The following is a 21,415-nucleotide window of genomic DNA, read 5'->3' on the forward strand; positions in this document are numbered from 1 at the left end:
GACAACGATTAAGAAACACTGATTTTTAACTATTACATCTGTAAACATTTATGTAAGCAAGGGCACAGTTGATCTTACATTTATTCAGATAAATCATTCACCATTTTCTAACACAATAAAAAAAATATGACCTACTAAATTATAAACTCTTCCCTTCATGATTTGCCAAACTGTGTATGTATAAAAGCTGGAATTGATTAAAATGCACCAAAATAACATTTAAAAATGTTTTGCTTAGGTAAGTAAAACAATTTTAAGTGTGGAATTCATAAGAAGAAAAGTCTATCAAAACATGTTGGGCCTCTAAAATTGATTTACTGAACAAGGAAGTATTGATTGTAGTTAGTAAACTGAACAAGCTGTTTCTGGTTATAATGTTCCTTTAAGATTTTAGGACAAGTATATTATATTTTCTATTTCTTTTTCATTCCTGATTCCTTATTCCTTTAACTTTATAAAGCCTAAAACATCAACTTTATCCCGAGCAAATTAGATCCGTCTAGTCAGGGTACATAAGCACTCCTTTCAAAAACTAGGAGCCGTTTCAGCTTTCAAACTGAATCAGGTCCTGTCTATTTTTTTAAATAGTTTTATTAGGTAGGTCATCTGCCTCAATTACGACCATCAAGAGGCCATCACTTAATAGATGAGTAATTCTTAATAAGGATGCCATGGAACCCTGGAGTGCTTTGAGATCCTTTCAAGGATGCCATGGGCTACCACAGAGGCTAAGTACAGACAGCCAAAACCCAAAGCCGAATCGATTCAATCTTTGGAGGTTAGTTTAAGCTGTGCAGATTGAACCGATAAGCAAATGAACAGACATCATTCCTTTCTGATTCCAGAAATGCAGTCACATGCCTGCAGTGGCTCAGGCCAGAAGCTTGGGGACACTTGACTAGAGCAGACAACTTGGGCCAAGGCTAGCCTGCCCACCATGAAAGGTGTGTGTGGGGTAGGCAGGTGTTGCAGGAAACATGCAAAGCATCTTGGGATGCTGGGGAGGACTGTGAATTACTGTATTTCATGGTGTCTAGGTTGACACGGTATATAAGTCAACCCCATTTTTCTGATTCAAAAAGTTAGGAATTTTGTAGAACTAGTGTATAAGTCAATCTAACTTTTTGGATCAGAAAAATGGGGTGGACTTATACTGCTCCCTGCATGCCCTCACTGTGGGCCGAGTACCCAGGGAGTATATACGTGCCACTCGCAGCGGATGGGGACAGGCTCAATGCTTGGCTGGCACAGCCTCGTCCCCTGCGAGTGGCACTGCCTGGGCTGCACCAGCTGAGTGCCAAACCCAGCGCCATTTGCAGGAGATGGGGCCACGCTAGCTGAGCGCCAAGCGTGGCCCTGTCTGCTGCAAGCAGCTCTCCAGAGCATCGAGCCCAGCAAACTGCGCTGGGCTCAGCACTGTTGGCACACCCCCATCCTCTGAGAGCTGCACTGCTGGGCTGTGCCAGCCGAGCATCAAGTCCAGCCTCGTTTGCTGCTAGCGGCACTGCTGAGCACCAAGCCCAGCTGCACCAGCCAAGTACCAAGCCTGGTGCCACTCATAGGGGACAGGGCTGGACTCTGTGCTCAACAGTGCCACTCACACCAGATAGGGCCAGGCTCGGTGCTTGGCTGGCATGCTCCCGCCCCTGTGAGCGGCACTGCCTGGACCGTGCCAGCTGAGCACCAAGCCCAGTGCTGTTCCCAGAGGACGGTGATGATATCATGTACAAGTCAAGGTTGAATTTTAAGAGTTAAAAATTGGGCTTCAAAATTCCACTTACACACCATGAAATATAGTAACTTGAATCTGGAGGGGATCTAGGACAGAACTTCAATAAACCAATTTAATCTAAATCAGTTAAGTCTGATCCATCCAGGTTTAACTTAAACTGGTTTTGGCCATATTGAAAGCGATTTATGTGCATTGTTCTTCTGCTGTGTTACAGATTTGATTGAACTGGTTTCCGATGACTTACACTGGTTTATGTGTAATTTCTGTCCCTAGCCAAAACGTTAGCACAGTTAAGCATGCAAATATGATTCACAAGATAAACCCAGAGCTTTCAAAGAGTAATCCATAGTGCTGAAAACACTCTGACCTGGTGTGGGCCTTTCTGAGTTCTTTGCAACAAAATAATTGCTCTATTATTTTTCTGCAGTCAAAAGAGTGAAAATTTAAGAGTTGGCATTTTCTGAACGGTACCTTGAGTCTAAAAAGCTTGAGAGCCACTGCTTTAGACATCAAGTATTTGTCTCTAATGGAAGAAGAGTAATTAATAAATATTCTTAACTCAGACATCTTCCCCTAAATATTTGTTTTGAAAAACAGACATTACCTTCATTCCACAATTTTTAGACTGCAGAACAATCTAATATGCTCATTTGAGTTCATTTTTCTTTTTTAGACTGCTACATCTTTTAGCGCCATTTACCATCATTATAGTGAAAGAATTTAAGAAATTACCTTCAATATAATACTTTGCTTCTTTTTTTTTTTTTCTTTTTAACCAGTTCTACTCTCCCATACCCAACAGGTTTATTTCTTCTTTTCATATATTTCAAGCACATCATTCTGAGCACTTGTGAAAAGCTGAATAAATACAGCTCTGAGAGAAAGTTCAATGTGATTGTTACAGTAAGGTTTCTTTACATTTAAACATTTTACAAACTTTACTGATGAAGGTGACATACAATTTATACTTTAAGCAACAAAAATAAATTAGAAGCATCACCTGTAATTGGAGCTTCAACTTCTATCATGGTTTTTTCTCTTCGTAGAATTGCAGCACCTTCATTGATGATTCTAAGTGCAATTTCTTCATCTACCCGACCTTCTTTTATTAAGTGGTTCTTCAAAATATCAACCCTTGGTTTTCCATCTGTATCAAACACCTCCTCAGATGTTAAGCGATGTGTTGGCGGAAAAGGGACAGCTAAAATTCAAATAAGTGAGAAATACTAATATTAGTAATGATTTGTTACTTTAAGCATGGCTGAATCTAGAAAGAACAGAATTGAATTACTAGTAATTTAGTGCCACCCAAATGAACAAACAACCTACCCAAATACGTTCTCTAAATCTACTTAAGTGATACTATCACTGTGACAAAGTGAGATGTGTCCATTTAAAAATATCTTGTCATCAGTGAAAAAGGGCACAATGAATGCACAAGCCTACACATGCCCAAGACTATACCTTATTGTACAGCATTCCAGACAGCTGCACTGCCCAGAAAAGGAATTTGTTATCATGTTGAAGGACTGCCTCTAAGCCATCACAAAGCACGATGATCTCCTCTCTCTCAACTACTGGTCCATACCCCCTGCAGAACAAAGGTCTCTACAGAGGAGGCCTCAAGAAAAGGTGAGCATGAGGTGTAGACTAGAGCATTTCAGTTTGAGCCCATGAGTCCACAGCAGTCTTAACAGTGGAGTCCTGCTTCTAGCAGAGTACCAATTATCACCACACGTACGAAAGATTCACAGGGGATGGACAGGAAGGTAGGATGGACCCTGCCCAGACTGAAACACCAACAAACCACAGACTCACTGAAGGGGTGCATTCAGCCTTTGTGCCGGGAGCCACGCACTGTCTGCGTGTCTCCTACTCGCCTGGCAGTGGCGAGTTTTACTCTTGTAGCCAGAGTTATGGTGGGAGCCGCAGCAATGCAAGAGCCCAGATACCATAATTTAACCCTTGTGGGCCATATGTAGGCCACAAGCTGCCAATTGGACAATCCTGAGTTATAAGCAGGGATCTGGGTTTTCTGCTTACTACAAAAAAATGCAGATTTTCCTCTTTAAAGCGGGAAACAGTGGGTTTCCCCTTGCAGGCTGGCAAAGTTCCAGCTGGCAAGTTTTTCCGCAATGAAATGAAACACCACTATAAAAGTAGAAGTTGAATACAATGTTTTATTTGATATATTTACAATTTTAAAGCAGTTTGGAAGCCTACCAGTGCCTCAATCATTATAATGAAATAAATTTTAAATATCTATATATTTTGGCATTTGATTTGGGTTTTTTTTAATCACTGAAAATCAGAGCTCCCGCCTGCCCCCTTTGCTCACCAGGATGTAGGTCCAGCTGCAGCTGACACCCCCCCCCCGGCTGCTTTGTAGTGCTAAGCAGTCCTAACATGCTGGTGCCCTGCCCCTGTCCATGTCATAGCCCCTCACTCTCAAGCCACAGCCCCCCTAGCCCTGCCAGTGCCCTTCATTCCTGACCTGCAGCCCCTGATTGCCCCCCACTTGCTCTCACCTGGCAGCAGCTCCCCGCCCCAGCACCAGGTGGGTGTGGGAGGTAGGGGGTAGGTATATGGGGCAGGGGAGGGGTGTGTTTTGCCACTGGCAAAACATCAAGGGGAGGGGCCTGGAAGGGTGCATGAGGGCAGAGTGGGGCAGGGAGACTTAGTGCTGCCTCTGCTGCCAGGAGCCCCACACCAGCTGTGTTGCCATGGTTGCCAAGGTGAGGGACTCCCTGCCCACCACCACAGTGCGGGGGACACAATTCTGTGCTGCCAACACTGCCACCCACCCCTGCTGCTGCCAGGCAGGCAGGAGGGTGCCTCACTTTGGTGGTCATGGCAGTACAGCTGGTATGGTGCTCCTGGTGGCAGCAGCACCAAGTCTCCCCACCCCACTCAACCTTCCCAGTCCAGGTCTTGCCTGCTAGGACATGGAAGCAGCTCCTGCCTGGTGTCAGTCCAGCTAGGCTGCAGCATTGTGCCCCACTGTATGTGCAGAAATCTGGCAGGGGAAGGAGGGGGCACAAGCTCCTCCATGCCCCCCCCCATGCATCACCAATGGGCATGCACCCCCCCCCCCCAAGACCTGGCCCTCCACCCCCCCACCTCCTTGGTTGTATTGCTGGCCACATGCATGTGCACACACATCTGCACATGACACCCCCTGCCTTGGATAGCCCTTCCCCCACTGTCTCCAGCCCCAAGCAGCTTGTTCCAGGCTGGAACTCTGCCAGCGTGCAAAGGTAAACCCGCAGTTTCCTCCTTCAAAAGGGGACAATCCATTTTTCTCTTTTTGGGGGGGGGGAAATCCACATTTGTCCAGGAGAAACAGATAACCTGGATCCCTGTTCTTCAAAGTCTTGCATCCGACAAAATAGAATGTTGCTTACAGAAGTTTATGCTTCTCTGAACCAGGTAGTCTTTAAGGTGCCACCCTACCCAACCTTCTTCCTGACTTCAGCAAAAGAAGGCAAGCTGATAACTACATATCCCTTACAATTTAATAATGTTCAAATATCCTCAAGCCCACTTACAATTTTTGTCCACTTTAGAAACTGGTTTCCCTGTTTAATTTCAATGTATTTTTCTGCTCTGCTGTTTGGGAAAGATGCATACATATATAGCAGAGGAATGTACTCAGCAAAGTAAGATTCAGTTGGAGTCCTCTGCTACACACACACACCTCTGGGAAACAGCCATCACTGCTATCAAGCTTCTTTTCCTTTCTTGATCCAGCCTCCTGCTAAGTTTCAATCCAGCTCTTCACTATTCTTCCCATCTCTCCCTGCATGGCTTCTTGTGCTACTCAGACATCCGACAGATGTGAGCAGAAAACACTTACACTGCAGCAATTCTGTTGCTGCTGTACTGGAAAACACTTTGTGGGACTTGGAGAAGATGCACCTGCATTCCCATAATACTATGCATGAACATATTACCATCAACCTAATGCAAGACTAGAGGAAGTTAAATGAATCCAAAAATAGTGAAACTGGTCATCTACAAAACACATCTAAAAAGCAAAAAACAAACAATTGGGAACAAAGCAAAAAAAATCTATTTTCTCTCCATTATAGTATTCTTAGGTAAAATATCTGGAGAAAAAAAGTATAATTTTTATAACCGACTAGGCATCATGAAAAAGTTTTATTTAAAGAGAGCTGCAGAGAATTAATACAGTGATTTTAAGGGATAATTACATAAGACCAAATACTGTCCCTTCAGGTTAAAGTTACTGAAAAATCTCTCTCAGACAGGTGTCAGTTGCTACTGTATACTCCTCTTAGCAACAGGATTTGTGGCCTTGTAAGAAGGGACCCTAACCCATGGTCTCTGGACAAATCAGATTCAACACAAAGGAACCCCACAGAGGATCGTAATGGTAGAACATCCTGTCCACAGGAACTGCAGAATTTTAGAAGTCTTGGCCCTACTAGTTGCCTCAGCACTGATTTAGCCTCTTCTTGGCAATGACGAGACTGTGGTAAAAGTTGAGTGCTGCTAACAGTAAGGTGAAATATGCAGGCTTTCTTTTTGAAGTTTATAAGGTTTGAATTGTCATATAGTACTTTGCTGTTCTCTGATCTAGCAGCCCCAGCTATGTCCCAGACCAGAAACTGTTCCTGAGGAGTTCCATATTCCTGTGACTACCCCCAAGGCTTCTCCAGCCAGCCCCTGGAGTGGAGGAGATAAGCCAGGCTGCAAAGCCACTCCAACCCCATGTCCTGCCAGCACCAGGTCACAGAAAATCCAGGATTTAAAACGTGGGAAACCATGAGTTTCCCTTTGCAGGCTGGCAGCATTCCAGCCTGCAAGAGGCTGCTGTGTCCCATCCCCCCTCAAGTTGCCAAAACTCCCTATGGGGCTGCAGGCAAGCAGGGAAACAGCATTCAGGAGAGGGAGGGAAAGGCAAGGCTGGGATCACATGGCCAGGTTGTGGGGTAGTGACAGCTCTGGCCAAGGGGCCTGGGACCTGGAGCCATTCCTTAGATGTCCCTGCCCTCTGGGGGAGGGAGCGGGGGAACGTGGAGAGGGATGTGAGGGGTCATGTTCATGTGTTTGGGGAATGGGGAGGTGGGGTTGCCTGGGTGCTAGATCCTGGGAGCTAGATCTCAGAAGCCTGCCATGGTGAGGAAAGGGAGGGAGGGAGGGCAAGGGGGCATATACAGCAGAGCTTGACTGCTCTGCCCTTGTGGCATTCCACGTAGGGCCAAGCCCTGCCTGCTCACACTGGATCAGCCCTTGCCACACTCCTACTGGCACCCAAAGCTCAGTCACTCTTCTGCTTCCCCAGCTTCCAATGGCAGCTCCTGCTCCTGTCACACCGAGCAGCTTCCAGTAAGGCTGTGCCTGGTTTGACTGCAGTCAACGACCTGCTGCTCTGTCAGTGTCCATCCGTCCTCCCCACCCACAGCAGCTCCTGCTCCTGCTCTTGCCCCTGCCCCAACATGCCACAGCAGGTGGGCAGCTTCAGCTGGGCGGATCCTGCCCCAGTGTGCGGGGCTCCAGCTCCTGAAAAGGCAGCCAGGAGCTGAAGCTAAAGCCCCATGCGCTAGGGCAAGAGCTGCCTGGCTGAAGCTGCCTGCCCACCTGCCTGGAACGGCACAGCATGGTGCAGCAGGGGCAACAGCAGCTTCCAGCAGGGTTGTTCCCTTGAACTGCAGTCAGACAGGTGTTACTCTGTGCCCCCAGCCTCCCGCGGTGTCTCCTGCTGCAACACACCCAGCAGGTGTACAGCTTCAGCCAAGCAGCTCCTGCCCCAACACATAGGGCTTTGGCTTCGGCTCCTGGCCAGTGGAAGGCAGCCAGGAGCAGAAGCCAGAGCCCTGAGTGCTGAGAAAGGATCTGCCTGGCTGAAGAAGTTGCCCACTCACTTACTCAGAGCAATGTGACACAACAGGGGCAAGATCAGAAACAGAAGCTGCCACTGAAGGTGGGGGGAGCAGAGCAACACCCAGCTGGCTACAGCTACACCAGGAACAGCCCTGCTGGAAGTTGTGTATGCTGGCCAGGGTTGGGCCATAGGCACCAGCAGGAACCTAGCATGGGGCACTCTGGCACAAGCCTAGCATGAGCTTCCTAAGTGTGCAGAGCTTGGGCCCTTGTAGGGTGCCGTGGGGGCACCTGTGGGCTGGATCTAGTAACCTGGCGGATCCAGCCCCTGGGCCAAATTTTGCCCACCCCTGCTTTGTGTTCCCATTTTAGTACCACTCAAAGAGTCAACAAATTATGCCCAACCCAATTAGTATTTTCCAATCAGGAATGTTAACTCATGCTCAAACTGTCTTGTCCACTGATGTATTTCAACCAAGGTTGACTACCTTGCAAATGTTCCTTTCCAAATGACAGCTGCTTCACTGGTGATAACTCTGAAACTGTCATGATAGAGAACAACTGTCAACAATTTACATCATCATGTTTGCTTGCAGCTCCCATCCCATGCATTGTGTCACACTGGCTCCATCTGCGAAGACTGACTACATGCTGACCTCGGGCAGCCCAGAACCTGTTCAAAACAGCAGCTGGTAGGATGGGTGATAAGAAATGTTTTTATCAATAAAAATAATCTGCCTGGCAACTGACTCCCCAGCCCAGCCCAGCCCCTGGCTTGTTTACTTTTCATTTCATCCAGGAAGAGCACACACCAGCTGCTGAAGCTTCCTTAGCCTGACGAAGGGTTTTTGAACCCGAAAGCTTGCTTAATAACCAATTCTCCAACCATTTGGGTTGGTCTAATAAAAGATATCAAATTCACCCAAGGAACCTTGTCTCCCTATCAACAGTATGATTCTATGGTGTCCTGGCACAGTGCAAAGCAGACAGAACTACAGAAGCCATTTCCATGGTAAGTGAACAGCAGGAGCACTAGAGACCCATACAGAGTCAAAAATCAGGACTGTCATAGATCTTCAACATCTGAAGTTTCATCTTTACTTCGGTTCTGGAGTGGTGCTATGTTGTTCGATGCCAGCAACCATAGATATAAAGTAAGATGCCCTGTTGCTGACATGATGTGTTTGATTGAATTGGAGCTGCATATCAGAATTGTGAGACGAGTGACACTGGGCTGGTGCACAACATTGTGCAATTGAGTAGCAGATGGTGAATGAGAACATTTGGCATGTATGAGCATGTGGCCTATGCTGAGCCAACTAATTTGTTGAGGAGATGGGTGTTTTAGCTTTGGCAGCTATTTTCTCAAAGTGTTAAAAAGGTCAGACTTTGACCCAGTGTCATACTGAGGTATACCGAATAGGACTTACGTTTTAAGTATTGTCAATTTAGGGTTACTTGTACTCTGTGGGCAGCAGCAGAAGCAGTGAAGATAGAATTTACTTGTCACTGCTTTGAACTCCAGTGAAGACACTGCAGCATGCAAAAAGCTTGGCCACAATAACATTTCAGTGGGCATCTACAATGTTAATCCAGAATGACCGAGCCGTTTAAGGTAGATACTGTCTGTATAGGTGAACTATTACGAGGAACAGAATAAGAGGTCATTCATGTTCCAGCTAAATGCCACAAATGTGCCTGCAACAGGCAACCCTAGCCTGTTCTGGAGAAGAGAGGGCTGGCCAGGTGAGGAAAAGCAGCAGAATCCCTTTAAGGCCAGAAATTTTGTAGCAGAGGGAGGGGGTTGGTTGCCTGCCTGCAGAAGGGGGAGCACTGACAATCCAGCCATAGGGGCAGAAACCAACTGCAGGTAAGGGCAGGGAACCCCCCACCAGATAGGCCAGATGAGTTTGAGCAGAGCGCATCTCCCAACCCCATCACCTTTGTTCTGCAAAATCCAGCTTGCAGTTAGCTGGCTGCAGAAGACAAGAGCTGGAAGGTAAGGTGAAAGATTGGCAGCACCAGGCTGTGTTCACTTCCTCTTCCTGCTGCCCTTGCTGTCTCTGGGATTTGTAGTCCAGAACTAAAGCACCAGGACTCTGCAGGGTTGCTGATCATTTCCTCTTCCTGCTTCCAGGTGCCTCTGGGATCTGTAGTCTATAGTTGCAGCCAGCAGTAAATTTGAGTGCAGGAAGGAGTGTTTAACCCTCCTCCCTGGCCCCAGCCCCCAGCCATGGTTTGCCTGGGGGAAGTCCCCCCTGTAGACTAGGCTATACCCCAGCTAGACTTGCCCCCCCACCCCGGTCAGCCAGCCCTCACTACTCCAGCTAAGGATAAGAGAGGTAGGGCCAGTCCTACTCTCTCTCTTTCACAGACAACAGCCCAGCCCAGGGATGGAAAGCTTGCTGGGAGACTGTGATTTAATTTGAACCAGGAAGGGGCCTGAGACAGAAGTTTCATAAACTCTGACCCAAATCAGTTAAGTCCTATACTACATTCAACCAGTTTATCTTAAATCAGTTCCAGCCATTTTGAAACTGGCTTATGTGCACTGAGCTTCTGTTCTGGTACAGGTTTAAACCAGTTTCTGATCACTTAAACTGGTTTATGTGTAACTTCTGTTCCTACCCTGAGAGCCCAAGGGGCACAGAGGACTGAGAACTTTTCTGCTACATGGACTCAGGAGGGACCCTAGGAGAGGGGAAGCAAAGGCAGGCAAAGCACGGAAGACTGTTTAAACTCCAGATGGGTCCTGTGGATTGAGTGCATCCAGGGAACTATGGAGGCTGCAGAACACACTGCACCCCACAAAAACTTCCCCTTTTGTACATTAATCCTTCCCTAATATTCTGTAGTGGCCTCAAGTAGGGTGGTGGACAGGTCCCTCCGTCAGGTGAAGGTCGGGGGGGGGGGTGAAGCTCCAGAGGGGCCACAGGATCTAACTGGAGTCAGGTGGGCTGGCACCCAACAGGGTTGAAGCCCCACCCAAAGAGAGGGAGAGAATGAGGGACAGACAAGCATCCCCATACTACCCAGGCAGGTCAGTAGCTAGAGAAAGAGAAGACTAGGCAAGACACCCTCAACTATATGCCAGCTACCACAAGGCTCCCTCCTAAAAATACTACCTATATAACACCAGGGCAAGTCAGGAAGGAGAGAGGAGCTATATTATGGACTCAGAGTAGGCAGACAGGTGTTGCACAGGCAGCAAGAAGCATCACAACGACCCCTGGAGCTGCACACTGTTACACCACAGGGCCCTGTGGACGGTTTCCAACTTGTCTCTATGCACTCCCACCTCCCACCCCATCCCATGCATCCTAAACCATCTGTTACAAGGAAGAAGTTTAGTAACATTTATCACTCATCCTGGCAGATCCGGGACTGTTTTTTAAATCCAATACTCATTGTGCCAAGCCATGCTGTAAACCAGAGGTGCTTAACATATGCCACAAGTGGCACTGCCTGCTTGTGTGACACCTGGCAAATCAAGGAGAGGGCAGGCAGAACAGCAGCAGATAGCCCAGAAAGCAGAGCAGCAGATCAGGTAGGGGAAGGGGACTGGGCTGGCACTTGGGGAAGGTACTGGGCTGAATTTGTGGCACGTCTGTGAAAAGGGTTGGCTCGCTGTCGTAAGCAGTCGTCTAGTCCAGAAATAAGGATCTTATGTTAAAGTTCTGTTGAAAACCATTTGATGTAAATAGTCAGTACCAGAACTAGTTCATAGGTATTCTAGACTCAAAACCTAGCCTGCTCAGCTTTCAGAACAAGCTCCATTTCTGGTGATGGGCACTGAAGATGTTCCAATATTCTAACGTGTAGACAGCAATGACATCAGCCAGGGGTTTGCTCCAATCCCAAGCTTTAGAAGGAAAATGACGTTAGAGAGATACTAGATATTTGAAAAGCTTGCCCCCTCTGACAACCCAAGGGAGGAACTGGATTAACCAAGAATGAACATGCAAACAAGTTGTTTCCAAGGTTCTCGAAAGACACTGCTGTACCCATCAACAATGGAGAGTAATGGATCAGTCTTCATGTTGCACTCCTCATTGGTATTTGGTACTAATGAAACTGGTAATCCAAACAGTGGATGAAATTAAGTGAATCCTGGTGTCACAGCCATTGTCAGCTAGGATTCATGGATGCTACTCAGTGTGTAAAACTCAGTTTTATGGTATTCAAAACAATGGTCTAATTAAGGAATACATCCATATTTTGTGGATTTCTCTTTTCTTTAAGGTGACAGGTAGTGTTCATTATTTACCTTTGCCAGAAGGTATACAGAATCAATGCATATCAATGATATCAATGCAATCAATGCATAATCACTGAGTGATACAGTATTTAGGGAAAGTGTGTTAATGGCAGCTTTTAAATACTTGTGTCATACAAGAATTACTGTATTTTCTCACATACAACATGTACCTTCCCTCTGAAAAATCAGTGTCCCCTGCCCCAAACTGGGGAAACAGTTTTTTCACTGGAAAAAAGCAAGCCTGGACCCCTGTATATCTCATGCAGCTGCCAAGACCTAAGAGTTCTATGTTAACCCTTTCACAGACATAACTATTGACTGAGCACTGCAGCTTGTACCTGAAACAGCAAATGAGCTGCTGGCAGTATCTTGATGAAGTTTGTGATATAGAAACATTTTATTTACAGGAACTTATATAAAGTACTACTTATAATAAAGAACTAACAGATTTGCTGCTGTCCTTGCAAGGGTTCAGCACTTAATTTTGCATGACTAAGTCCTCCTGAAAACAGTGTGTCCAGGAAGTGTGGCATCCCAGGAGACGATCTGAGCAAGGCAGCTGACACCAGGAACTTCCTGATGCTATTTCCTGGACACACTGTTCTCAGGAGGATTTACATTAGGTCTCACAGTGTGCCATTAATCTGGAACAAAAAAAAATTCCCCTACATTCTGCCTTTCAAAAACAAGGTGTGCAGCATGCAAGAAAAAACAGTAGTTTGCAGGTTCCAGGCTGATGATAATGAATTTTTCTTACTTATTAAGCTGTCTTGCTTCCATATAATCTATTTCCAACTAGACTCTCTCATTAGCTTTATTCAGTTTAGATAGCAACTGAACTGAAAAAAATTGTGACTAAGTCATGTTATTAAGATAGAGGTCTCCATCTGCTGCCAGGGAGAAACTGTACCAAAGCTCCTGGATCGATATACAGTAAAAGCTGCATTATCCGGCACTTCATTGACCAGCATGCTCTATTAACTGGCATGCCGGTTGACACCGGTCGACACAGCAAGAGCAAAACCAGAAGTGGGACTTCTGGTTTCGCCAAATCCCACTTTAGACTGCAGCCCAGGGGAAAGCAGCCTGAGTAAAGCCACCCCCCCCCCACCCCGGCACACTGACACCAGGGGAGGGACGGCACAGTTAATCTGAGATGTGGATGCACCGGACACGGTGTCTTTGCCCAACCAGGCAAAGACACCTCTCAGGTAACTGGCATATTTGGTTATCTGGTACACCCTCTCCCCCCACCCCCATTCCCCATGACTGCCAGATGAGTGGCCTTATGCCACTCAAATAATGCATACGAAAAACCCAAAAACTTGATGCATGTGCCTTAAAAGAGAAGTACACTTTTTTAGCCTTCTGGGGTGCATCCAGGCAAGCATGCACGTGAAGTCTGCAGCACCGCAAACCACACGTGCCACACATACACTGCTAATTTGCAGCATGATGGGGGGGAAGAGAAGAGAGTTGACACTGGGAGATCCCGGCGTCAAAAAAAAAAAAAAACACCAAAAAAAAAGGCAGAGCGATGCATGTGGTGGCAGCGTGCACCACCCAAAACTGGAGCCTGGGCGGCCAGAGCCACACACTAGCTGCCAGCCAGGCTCCATGTGCCCAGATCACCACTGCTGCAACCCCAGGAGGCCCCCAGGACCTAGCCTCCCCTACTCCACAACTTTTCCTCACTCCACAGTGGGCATGCAGGGATGTTCCCTGGAGACAAGTAGCAGCAGCACAAATATGCACAGCTACTAGCTGTTCCTGGGTAAACACATTCCCATATAATCAGGACACAACATAGGCTGCAAACATACCCTTGAAAATGTGAACTAAACACAAACCCAATGTGCTGATACCTGCCTGACTGTGCAGAGCCAGGATCAATAGCTCTCAAGTAGGAATTATCCTGTTCATCTGCTTCCAAGCTCCATTGTTTCTGCAATTCACCATCTATGAAATGTGGCATTTTCCCAAGATGCCACAAAAATCACCTGTTTGTTCAAGTTTTTTTAAATCTGCATCATTTGGTGTGTTCTGATTCCAAAGCAAACAGGCATATGAGACCATGAAACCCTTTAAAAAAAAAAATCATTCTTGAACTATGCAGTTACTTCTTTCATAATAGTGCACCAATCTTCCTTAACTGCAAAATAGTTTCCAAAAACGTTTTCATCTTTACTAAAATACACTCATAACATCATACACATTGCCATAGTCTTTCACACTGTATGTGCAATCTCCCTATTAACTTAAAATACATTTAAACATCTTTTTCTAAGATTTACAATTTTCCCTTCTCATATTCTTGACTGCAGCATGGTTTTGATCCTGGCAATATACTCCAAGTTACACAGAAGTGTTTCATCATACACAGTTACCCATTTTCTCATCTTGGCATAATAAACTGCCTTACTTTAATTTACTCTCTCCTACCTTGGGAGTCTTCAAGAGAAGGCTGGACAGCTATTTGGCTGGGGTGATAAGACTGCAGCATCCGTTCCTGCCCAAGGCAGGGGGTTGGATCTGATGATCTGTTTAGGTCCCTTCTGACACTAAGCACTATGAAACTATAATGCATCAGTTTATTAGCTATACACTGATAAATACCATACAGCATAAGAGGTCCCCCCACCCACACCATTTACTTTCACTAATCCATTGTCTTCAAGGAAACTTTGAGTGGTCTTCCTTTACCTTCTAAGAGAAATTCAAAGGATGTTTGCATAAAGGAGGCAATTAGCAGGAATAAAATATATCTTTCAAATTCTAACATTTACAATATATTATTTGGTGACTTCCAAGGCCTGCTTGTCACCTCATCCACAGTAAGAAGAAGTTTGGGGTACCAGAGTTATTTGTGCCTTCCAATTAAGGAAGAATATAGGTTACAGCATATTTAGGAGAGTAAGGAGCACTACCACTCTTAAAATACATTGTACTTTTTTTGAAAACATGGTTTCTGTAGGCAATCCTTTAATATGGACTACTAAATCTCAAGATACCTAGAGTGAAGGAAACCTATACGAAAGCAAGGGAAAAGGTCTGTATCTTTTATCGGTTAAGTAGTTAGAAAAATATGTTAGACAAAAATTTGGGGACCCGAAGTGCCCTTCCCCTGGTCTGGAAAAACAGCAGATACAGTCTCCACAAAGTACCTCATAATTCAAGGGAAAAAAGGGTAGTAAACATGGAACACGATAAGGGATCAGAAGTAGCTATGAATCAAATAAAAGGCAGTTAAAAAAAAACAAACCCATGAATTATATAAAAGGATAAGGCCATACAAAAAAGGAAGAGGGCTGTTACTACCTGCAGCACTTCTCAACCCATGGGTTGCAAGAATATATGAAAGGCTTGTGAACAAACTTGAAAAATGGTTCAATAAACTTTAAAAATGGATTCTCCTTTAAAGGAAAAAAACGTGGGAAACCATGGCTTTTCCCTTGCAGGCTGACAGAGTTGCACCCTGCAAGGGGCTGTTTGCCCCCCTCCATGCCTCATACATCCACCCTCTGCCCCACACACTGGGGGCATGAGGGCAGGGAGCAAGTGAGAAGCACTGGGATGAGGCTGGCTATTGATGTTTACAAAAAAGGTACAAAAAAAGTACCCACTGCTGTAGAGTACAGAGACACTGGCCAGAGGGAGCAGGTGAATTGAAATAAACCTTATAACCACTGCCTGCTTAATCCATGTATTTCAGTCCCCAATAAAGTAATGAATTTTGTTTCCAGGCCCATCTTCTATTATGTACATGGTGGATAAAAATAAACAATTTTAAATAAACAAAAAATAAACAAATAAGATTTTTTTAAATTTAAATCATATTTTTTTTTGTTAAAATGCTTTTAAAAGAACCAACCTATATATAGTTTTAACTTAAGATATGTTAAAGCTTAAAGATATCATCACGAAATACGGATTATAACTTCAAATTATATACTATTTGAGACAATATATACTAATATATACTATTTGATATAGTATATATCAAAATATATACTATTTGATACATTCATGTAACCTTTTTAGAAAAGTTTTATAAATAGGTCACAACAGGCCATGGACTACATTAGGGCCCCAAACTTATGGGGTTCCCAGAGGCTCCTCTATAGATTAGTAAAAATTAAAGAAAACCATGCTACCCAATGGGAGTCACTGCTCAGTCTAGAACAGCAGTTCCCAAACTGTGGTATGCATACCACCAGTGGTATGCAGACAACCTGCAAGTGGTACACAGTAAGCTGAGGGAAGGGGCGCACATAGACACCCAGCCACAGCCTGTTGCAGGTGGCCAGGAATGCAGCCCAGCCATGGGTACAGCAGCACCCAGCAGGTAAGTGTGTTGGGGGAAAGGGTGTGGCAGATCAAGGTCCCCATGGTGAATGAGGGAGTGGAGCAGGGGCAGTGGCTAGGGTCAATGAGGCCCAGGGTGGGTGGTGGGATGGTCCAAGGCCTGTGGCTCTTTCATGGTCAAGGGTGGGGGGGGCTCCCGCTGCTGCAAACACCACAGAGAAGTATGGGGGATACATGCCCTCTGGGTTTGTGTGTTGGGTGGAGTGGGCTGCCTACTGTGCCTCGGGGTCTGCATCCTGCTGTCCTTGCCTTGGGAATCACACGCACTGGCTGTGCCATGTCCCCTGCCCAGCCAGAGGCAGAAGGCACATGGCATTGTGCTTCGCTCCCGAGGCAACGACAGCGGGGTACAGAGCCAGGCGCACAGTGGGCAGCCCACTCCACCCTCCACACATATCCAGGGGATACATGCCCCACATGCCTCCCCTGGGGTGCACACAGCAGCAGGAGCACGCTGCACCCCTGAAAAGGCCCAGGCTGCCCCAGGAAGAACCTGGGTGGTGGGAGGAGCCACGTCCTTCTGTGCCAGCCATGCCAGAGGGACAGGGCAGGCTATCCCAAGGGAAGAAAACCCCCAGCGAGCAGCAGGCTGCCCGCTGCACACTAGACTCTGCGCCCTGCTGCCATTGCCTTGAGAGATGCGCATGCCACTATGCTGTGCCTCCCGCCACCAGGTGGGAAGGGGATGAAGCGCAGCCAGCACACAGCGGGCACATAGCACCGCGCACAACTCCCAAGGCAGCAAGGTACAGAGCCAAGCAGGCATCCCACCTCCACCTCATGCATAAATCTGGGGGGCATGTGCTCCCCCAGGAGGGTGTGCAATGGTGGGGAGCCATGCCCCCCCAGCACCCCTAGACAAGCTTCCCATTGCTCCATCCCGTGGCCTGTCCTGGCCTTGGGACCCCATTCACCCCAGCCCCTGCCCTACTCCCTCCCTCACCATGGGGGCCTTAATCTGCCCCCCAACACCTTCGCTCTCCCCCCCGCCCCTCCTCCTCAAAAGACTTACCTACTGGATACTGTGTGTCTGTCTCCCTATATATCTGCCTGTCACTCCCAAGCCACAGCCCCCCGCAGCCCTGCTGCTGCCCCTCAGTCCTGGCCCCCAGTACCTCACATCCTGCCAGGGTGTGCAGGGACCCCCCTCCCCCCAGGCTCTGAACCCCACACACACCCACCCACAGCCCCCCATCACCAGACATCCGAATACTGTACTCTGTCAAGCAAGGTCACCTCTAAAGATCCCTCAAAGCATCTCTGGACAGGTAAGTTTACACTGTCTTTTTTCCAGTTTACAATTGTTTTATATGGCTACTGCAACTGATAAAACAATGTTTTAAGATTACTAAAGGTTTTGATGTTGTTTTAATACATAGTCTGTTACTTATGTGTATGAAAAATTTGCTAGTACTAATAAAGGCTGTATCATTTTAAATTGGTGGTACCCAATCCGTCAGAGTTTGGGAACTGCTGGTCTAGAAGATCCCATGAAGCATCGCTATGTTGCTTAGTTTCAGTTCTCAAACTGTAGATTTGTCTCCCCAGAATAACATCTTTGTTAACAGCAGTATATGGAGATGGGACACCTGATTACCCACCTATCAGCGCTATCGTCTGTCTGCAAGTTTGTGTGCACAGATTCAAGCCCTTACCTCTCTCTAAAAGTGCAGTTTCAAGAAGCTAAATGAATAGAGGATTGTTGGGTGGAGTAGATCTGGGCAGCCAGGAGGAGTCTAGAGATAAATGCAAGGAGGGAGGGGCAATAGAAACAAAAGAAAAACATTTTGAGCAGAATATTGCAGAAGTCTTGAGGGATAAGCTTCTGAGTACACGTTTCCCTTGTTTTATGAAGGTTCTATATGTGCGAATTCGCTCTTACACAATGACCCTTTGTATACCAAAAATTCATTATATGTGAGGTAAATTCACTCTTTTTGCGATAGGTGTGGTGGAAGCTCGCAGTCTGCTGCTTTCTGTGGTGCACTATGGGAGTGATGCGCACCAAAATGTAGTCTCCTGTGTAGATCTGTGCTCTTCACTCGTGGTCTGCAACACGTGTTTCTGTAGTTGCTGTCCCCATTATGGTAACATTTACCACCACCCTGTGCTTGTGTGTACTGTCTGCTGTTGGTGAGTACCAAAATTGTTTTGTAAAAGTAGTAGAAATGGGTCTGAGAGTCAGTACCTCTTGGAACTTATCTCTATTTGTTACATTGTAAAGTGGTTCCCTTTATGCAAATTTGAGGTATGTGCCATTTTCCAGGAACGCATGTACAGCATAAAGCAAGGGAAACCTGTATAGCCTCTCCACTGATTTGAGACCTGGTGAGGGGATAGTATGGTAGAGGGAAAACCTATGGCCTGGCAGGCTTGCCAGGCCATGAGAGAGAGAAGAAATAAAAAATGAAAAGCAATCGAGAAGAAAGTGAAGAAAGCCCCAAGCTAATACCATATGGCTGCAATGCTCATTTGATGTCCTCCTAATACAGCACAGCAAAAATATGCCCCAAATATCCACGATTAAGCTAGTGAATTGAAGATAGTTCACCTTCCAATAACTTCACAAGCATCTGCTTCAATTAGCTTTGGTTAATAAAATAACCAAATCATAATTCAGTTTTCTGATGTAGCTGCAAAATTAACCTGAAAAAAATATCAAAATAAATCACTTCTTTAAAATGTACAGTGTGTACCTTCTAAAAACGAAACCTACATCTATCTCCGAGTTGTGAATAATATTTATTAAGGTATTACAGTTATATCAAACAAGAATACACTTGTTGTAGAAAACAATTATTAAATCAAGGCTTCCTGGCCGGTGATTTAAATTGTGATTAAATCGTGATTTAATCTATTTGATTTCAATCAAATCCACCCCGACTGCGTAGGTTGCTGATGAAGTGGCAGTGCTGTATGTTCAACATGCCACATGTGCAAGAGATTTAAAATTCCAAGCATGTGGCATGCATGTCCAGAGGGCAGCAGCTGCACATGGCATTTTTAGAAGTCCTAGGATGCAGGAAGCCCGAGATCAGGGATTCTCAACCTGGGACCTTTAAAAACTACGTGCAGCATCCCACATTTAGGATGGCTGATCAACTCCCTCCACCTGGCATTTGCAGAGCTGCACCACACATGGTTTTTAATTTGACGTAGAGCAAGGGATCACGATCACCAGCTCCACACACACTGGCAAGCTAAAAGGATGCCATGAAGGACCTGCCCCCTACATGCCAGGCTCCTTGTACCAGCATCTCGTGATTGGGATCTGATCCCTGATCCTCAGAACTGCATCCTGCCATGCATGTGTGGCTTGCCAGGCCAAACATGCTATTGCTAGGATCCAGGGTCAGATCCTGTCTCGCCACTGAAATAATATCTGCCAGTGCCCTTTAAGTGACTATTTTAATTTATATAATGGAGGGCATTGTTTTACCTCATATTTAGCTTATGCTGTATCTGCTGCTTTCACAAAACTGAAATACAAATTTTTGTGCCCATTAACCTGTCTAACATATCTCCTAAATGATAGTTTGCCCAATAAAAAAATACTATCAAACAAACCTTGCTTCTCACATATTCCCTGGATCATCAGCACTGCAACATTACAAACCTAATGTAGTGATAAGCATGACAATTAACAGACCAATATTTGCACGAGTATGCTTTAAGAAAAAAAGGTAGACCAGAGAGGAACATAAGCTATAGTTTTGTTGTAGGAAAAGCGATGAAGAGGGTGGGAAGAGAATGAAGACTAACTGCATCTCTGTGCTTTTGTTGTATCTTAATTCAAACACTTAAGTTGAATTTCTACCCTGGCTAGATGTCTACAAGACACCAAGTGACATTGTAACAGGCAAATAGGCTCATTAACCAGGCAGCTCTCATGCCCTAAAAACAGATGAGTGCTATACAACAGAGGTGGCCAACTTGCAGCACGTTTGCCAGTGCTGCCAAGGCCTCTGTGTGTAGCATGCAGTAGACCATGGAGGGGAAAGCCATCACATCAGCAGATAAGGCAAGGTAAGGAGACTGGATTGGCACTCAGGGTACAAGACTAATTTGTGGCATCCCTGCCACAAAAAGTTTGGCCCCAACTGCTTTATGTCATGCTGCATTTAACTACAACACACCATCAGTCAAGCTTTTACACATTTTTCAGTTTAAACCATGTCCCAAGTTTCATTTATACTTTTCCCCTTCCTTCATTCATTCCATTTTCTTTCCTGTATTAGACTGTAATGCATCTAGTCTTGTACTGCTTAAACAAGTATGTTTCCTGCTTAAAAAAAGTTTCCTACAATTTATTCCTTTACATAGTTGGATAAGTAGAAGAGGAACCGACTCTTTCATTTGTCAATCCAAACCAGTGGCTACCAACTAGTGGATCCTGATCCATGGGTATATCTCGGAGCCTCCTGGAGTTGATCTGAGGCTGGGGTGGGGGGCTGAGTGCCTGCGTGCATTCATGTGCGCACCCCAGTCCAACAGATCAGTCCATGGAGGAGGGAAAAAGCGGGGGCTAGGTCAAGGCCCCCATGGTGAGGGACAGTGCCGCAGGAGCAGGGGCAAGTTCAGTGGGACCCCTGCTGAGAAGGCACGCCCCCAAATAAATTTCTCTCCCTTGATCTGCACTCCCCCCACCTGGCCCTTCCCTCCCCACAGACTTATCTGCTGGGCGGGGGGAGGTGGGGCAGTGGCAGCAGTGCATGGTAGATCTTGGATTGCTTTTAAATGCCAAAGATGATCTACTTAAAAAGGTTGGAGACCACTGATACAAACCTTGCTACCCAATCCACTGTACAAAGGACTTGGAAATTTAACAGGGTTCTAACCTCATTAGACAGGCCAATTTAAAACAGGAGACAAGTGAACATTTTTCAGAAGTAATATCTGCATAGGAAACCAACCCCCTGGCCAAAGCCTGGTGAAAGGAAAGACTCAGAATCTTACAAGAAGTCTCTTCTTTAGTCCTCCCCACAGATGCTTCTGTTCAATGCCCTTCTTTCACCTCTGGAAGAAAATGAGGAATTTATTGTTTTTTTCCCCTACATCCATTCCCCCCAGAGCCTTCTAGATTCCATCAGAGTGAACATGAATCTCCAGTATCCAAACTCCCCACAGGTTTTGGGTGCTTGTGTGGCACATCTGCGAGGCGTTCTATGACATTCTACACTGTACTTGACGTTCTCTGCTCAGACAAGTGACCA

The 21,415-nt window shown here is 45.9% G+C and overlaps 1 protein-coding gene across 6 annotated transcripts in view; it reads right to left on the reverse strand.

Moving 5' to 3' along the window:
- Positions 1–21,415, reverse strand: part of PPP3CB (protein phosphatase 3 catalytic subunit beta) — an 86,356-nt gene that overhangs the window by 57,017 nt on the left and 7,924 nt on the right. For 4 of the 6 annotated variants that reach the window (XM_019497097.2, XM_059729720.1, XM_019497100.2 and 1 more), the window contains exons 2-3: positions 8,068–8,121; positions 2,733–2,933 (exon numbers count right to left, since the gene is read on the reverse strand). In XM_019497097.2, coding sequence (XP_019352642.2) covers positions 2,733–2,933; positions 8,068–8,121 — 255 coding nt within the window. The remainder of the gene's footprint in view (positions 1–2,732; positions 2,934–8,067; positions 8,122–21,415) is intronic. The other 2 variants (XM_014601398.3, XM_006263966.4) reach the window with 1 other exon arrangement.

The sequence above is a fragment of the Alligator mississippiensis genome, chromosome 6 (assembly GCF_030867095.1).
Source record: "Alligator mississippiensis isolate rAllMis1 chromosome 6, rAllMis1, whole genome shotgun sequence".
NCBI lineage: Eukaryota > Metazoa > Chordata > Crocodylia > Alligatoridae > Alligator > Alligator mississippiensis.